The sequence below is a fragment of the Camelina sativa genome, chromosome 15, assembly GCF_000633955.1.
Source record: "Camelina sativa cultivar DH55 chromosome 15, Cs, whole genome shotgun sequence".
NCBI lineage: Eukaryota > Viridiplantae > Streptophyta > Magnoliopsida > Brassicales > Brassicaceae > Camelina > Camelina sativa.
The window spans coordinates 6,911,737-6,915,676 of NC_025699.1; the positions used below are offsets into that span (position 1 = coordinate 6,911,737).

At 38.8% G+C, this 3,940-nt stretch overlaps 1 protein-coding gene across 1 annotated transcript; it reads left to right on the forward strand.

Annotated features, from left to right (window-relative positions):
* Nucleotides 246-3,340, forward strand: LOC104745762. The gene is made up of 7 exons (XM_010467096.2): nt 246-1,323; nt 1,834-2,073; nt 2,168-2,257; nt 2,347-2,496; nt 2,593-2,717; nt 2,800-2,929; nt 3,027-3,340. The coding sequence occupies exons 1-7, from the start codon at nt 748-750 to the stop codon at nt 3,150-3,152; spliced, it is 1,437 nt and encodes a 478-aa protein (XP_010465398.1). The 5' UTR covers nt 246-747; the 3' UTR covers nt 3,153-3,340.

Below are 3,940 nucleotides of genomic sequence, written 5' to 3' on the forward strand. Positions count from 1 at the left end.
GCATTTGCCTGTTCTCTCGCATACGTAAACTTCAAAAAGTTTCTTTCATTTTTTCCAAGATAAGAAACTGGGCTCATATTAGGCCTACGGAGAATGAAAGAGCTAGGCCTTTTTTAATAAACAGGCCCATTTGAGTGACCCGATTATTAATGAACCGGTTACGTAAGAGTTCGGTTAGGTTATTGATACTTTATCCATCACCCTCTACTTGGCTGAGAGGGTTTCTGGATAAGGAAATGACGTAAATTAAAAGTACGAAAGGGGAAGAAGACTCGAAGAGGTTCTCTTTGTTTGGGCTTCGGACAAAGATTAAGTGAACACTCAAAAGAATAAAAATCACAAATTTCTTGGTTAAAACTTGTTTTGCGTGAAGAAGAGACCTATCATCATCATCATCAAGTGACCCTAAAGGTATTTGCTTTCAATTCAAAGTGGCGGTAACTGGTTTAAGGTGAATCTGTGTGCTTTACCCACTTCGCGTCATTCAAAGAATCAAAGCTCTTCTCTCTCTTTCCAACTTCAATTCCCTTGATTCCATGGCCATCTCTGTAACGCTTTGAATTACTAAAGTCCCTAAATTTCCGATCTTTTCGTCTTTGTCTCCCCTGTTTCGCGAGTTTCTGTTGAGTTTGTGTCAAAACCCTAATTTTGACTTCAGCCCTAATTCGATTCTGGTTTCACACTCATAAATTTCGAAGCTTTCCGTGTTTTTGATTCGCATGAGGATTTGAGTAAGCAAGGAAAAAGATGTCAGTGGAGAGATCTATTGAAGCTTGGGAAGAGGTTCAACGACATGGGCAAGACTTAGCTGATCGACTTGCTCAAGGTTTTACAGGTTTGATTCAGATAAACCCACCTTCGTTTCCATGGCCGCCTGTCGTTACAGAGATGAACCTTCACAAGGCAAAACTGTTCGATATCGAGTTCCCAAGTCAACATTTCAGTGTTATTAAGGATTCTAGTTTTGGTATTATTAATCAACCAATCAACGGTGTCTCTGCGATTCTCGATATTGGGAATAAGATTGGTCAAGCTGGTGTTGATTTTGGTGCTGGATTGAACGTTATGGTTCAGCAGTTCTTTAGGAGGTTGCCTTTGCCTATACCGTTCCTGCACGACGGGAATAACAACCTTGTTGTCTCTGTGGAGAGTGAAAGGAGCCATATGGCTTATGTGAACACAAAAGGTGATTTGGGATTGGCTGCAGAACGGTTGAGGGATTCAGGGTTTTCTAAAACAGATGATACTGCTTCTGTTACTATGTCTGAGGAGGAAGTTGCTGATTCCTATCTAAGAACGGCTGGATTGCTTGGAAAATCGAAGGTACTTGTTTTCAACAGATTTTGAGGCTTCTTGTTCTCCTGTGTTTCACCTGAATTTGTGTGTGGTTTATAGCATTATATAAATAAATGTCTTGCCTTCAAGTTTGATATTGCTGCATGGATATCTCTAGATTGAGTTGCAACGTAAGTTAGCTTATAGAGAACGGGTTATAGAGAATGAGGATGTATATCTTTTAGATGTATAGATGCTGGTTTGATCCTGATTTGGTGAGACTAGAATTAGGTTTGTGGTAATGTCACTGTGAATCCGGAAGAAACTAGTGATATTTGGAAGCTAATTAAATATAAACCTACTGGGGAGTAGTGATGTTTTGAAGAAAATAATGCAAGCTTGGACACTGTGCTGTGGGTTTTGAGGTCCTTTTTTTTTGCTGCTGTTTAGAGAAGTTACTGCAAGACTGAAAGTTATTTCTTTATGTTTGTTTTTCTCTCTCTCTCTCTCTCTCTCTGCCTATTGATCTAGTAACTGTATAATTCTCGAGGAATGCAGGGAACAATTGATATGTCATCAAGTTATGACAGTAGGACAAATGGTATGGAACATTCACTGGCAGCCAGAGGAGACCTCTGGAGGGTAGAAGCTTCACATTCGAGTTCTACTGCAAGCGATGGAAATTCGTCTCTCTTTCTTCTCCAGCTTGGACCACTCCTCTTTCTACGCGATTCAACGCTTCTTTTACCGTTACACTTGTCAAAACAACACTTGCTCTGGTATGGATATGATAGGAAGGTATGGTTCAACAAAATTTCCTACTTCAATGAATCTTCTCTCCTTTTAGAATTCTATCCTGAAACTCATATAATTCTGTTAATTGGCTTGGCAGAAAGGTATGCATTCACTCTGTCCAGCTATATGGTCAAAGCATCGAAGGTGGCTTATGATGTCAATGCTCTCTCTCAATCCTTTAGCTTGTGTAAGCTGCTCTTTCCCTTAAAGCTACTGTTATGTTCTCACTTATCTGGAACTGATTCCCTGAACTTGTCGTATTTGTGCTTGGGACAGTCATTTATGGATTTGCAATTCCCAAACGGGCAGTTGACATATGTATCTGGCGAAGGACTGACGATAAGTGGTTTTGTGCCTTTCTGTGGCGGTCTTCTTCAAGCACAGGGCCAATATCCAGGAGACATGAGATTTAGTTACTCTTATAAGGTTAGATAGAGATAGGAACCCATCATGATCCATATGGAGCTTCTTCTCATAGTAAACTTAATTGTGGTTTTGTAAATCTCTTTGTTTGTGGAACAGAATAAATGCGGAACCCGAATCACACCAATGGTACATTGGCCTGACAAATCATTTGCTTTGGACCTTGCTCAACCCTTGGCTTGGCGTAGATCTGGACTACTGATGAAACCGACAGTTCAAGTCAGGTATACAGCTTTATCTAACTCTATTTCCCTCTTAACTGATAAAGAATTTGTTGAACTTACATAATTCATAAAACCGGAGCAGTGTATGTCCCACATTCGCTGGAAGCAATCCCGGGATCAAAGCAGAAGTTATTCACTCGTTGAGGGATGATTTGAATCTGATATGCGGCTACGCGCTCAACGCACATCCTTCAGCATTTGCCTCTGTATCTGTAAGCAAACCTTCTTCTCTTTTCAGTTCTCTCAAACCTGACTGTTTTTTTTTTCCTCTCTCTTTAGTTACCATAACTTCTCAATCGAAAACTGCAGTTGGGTCGGTCGAAATGGAATGGGAACATTGGACGAACGGGAATAGTTGTTAGAGCTGATACTCCACTTGCAAGTATTGGCCAGCCTTCTTTCTCTGTCCAGTTTAATAACGCTTTCGAGTTCTGAATCTTTCCGCAATAATCACATAGAAAGATTACAGTTTACATGTACATATGTTCGAAAAGACTGTTTTTCCCTTCGGTAACTTTTGTATATGGTAGTTTACTACTCAGTTAACTCACAAGTCTGTGTCTCTGTAAGTCTGGCAGATATTTTCACCACGTTAAAGATTACAGTTTCACATTGCTTGGTTTCAGGCTTTCAGCACATCGAAGATGTTATTCACATGTTAATTTCTTTTGTTAAAAGGTTTTGAAAATAAATTAAGTGTATTAAAAGTAGGCAATTATATATGTCTAGTGGCCAGTGGGTCACTGACACTTACAGTTGGATCGTAGGACCTTAAATACTAAACGTTACAAATATATCAAAAGTTGGTACACGACATTGACTGCAAACCTAATTAGAGAACCCGTGCTTTTTTTATTTTGTTTATTCTAATAATCCATCCAATTTGACGATGTTTTGACCCAAAGGAAACTTAACTACGTACATTTTCTCTGATTTTTTTGGTTATAATATAAGAGGAAGAAAATGTTCTTTGAACGAATTCCAAATGCCGTACATATTATCATAAAATAGTACGAAATACTTTGTGGACTCGATTCTTTATTGAGAAAATTGTTACGTTAGAAAGTAGTACTGAAGAATTGAATAAAGGTTCCACTGAAGGAAATGACTTAAAGTTTGAGAACTGTTCGACGACTATTCATTATTGTTAATTATCAAAAACGATGAGTGGTTACTTTTATATCTCGAGTCTAATAAGATTGGCTTTGACTTGTCTACGACTA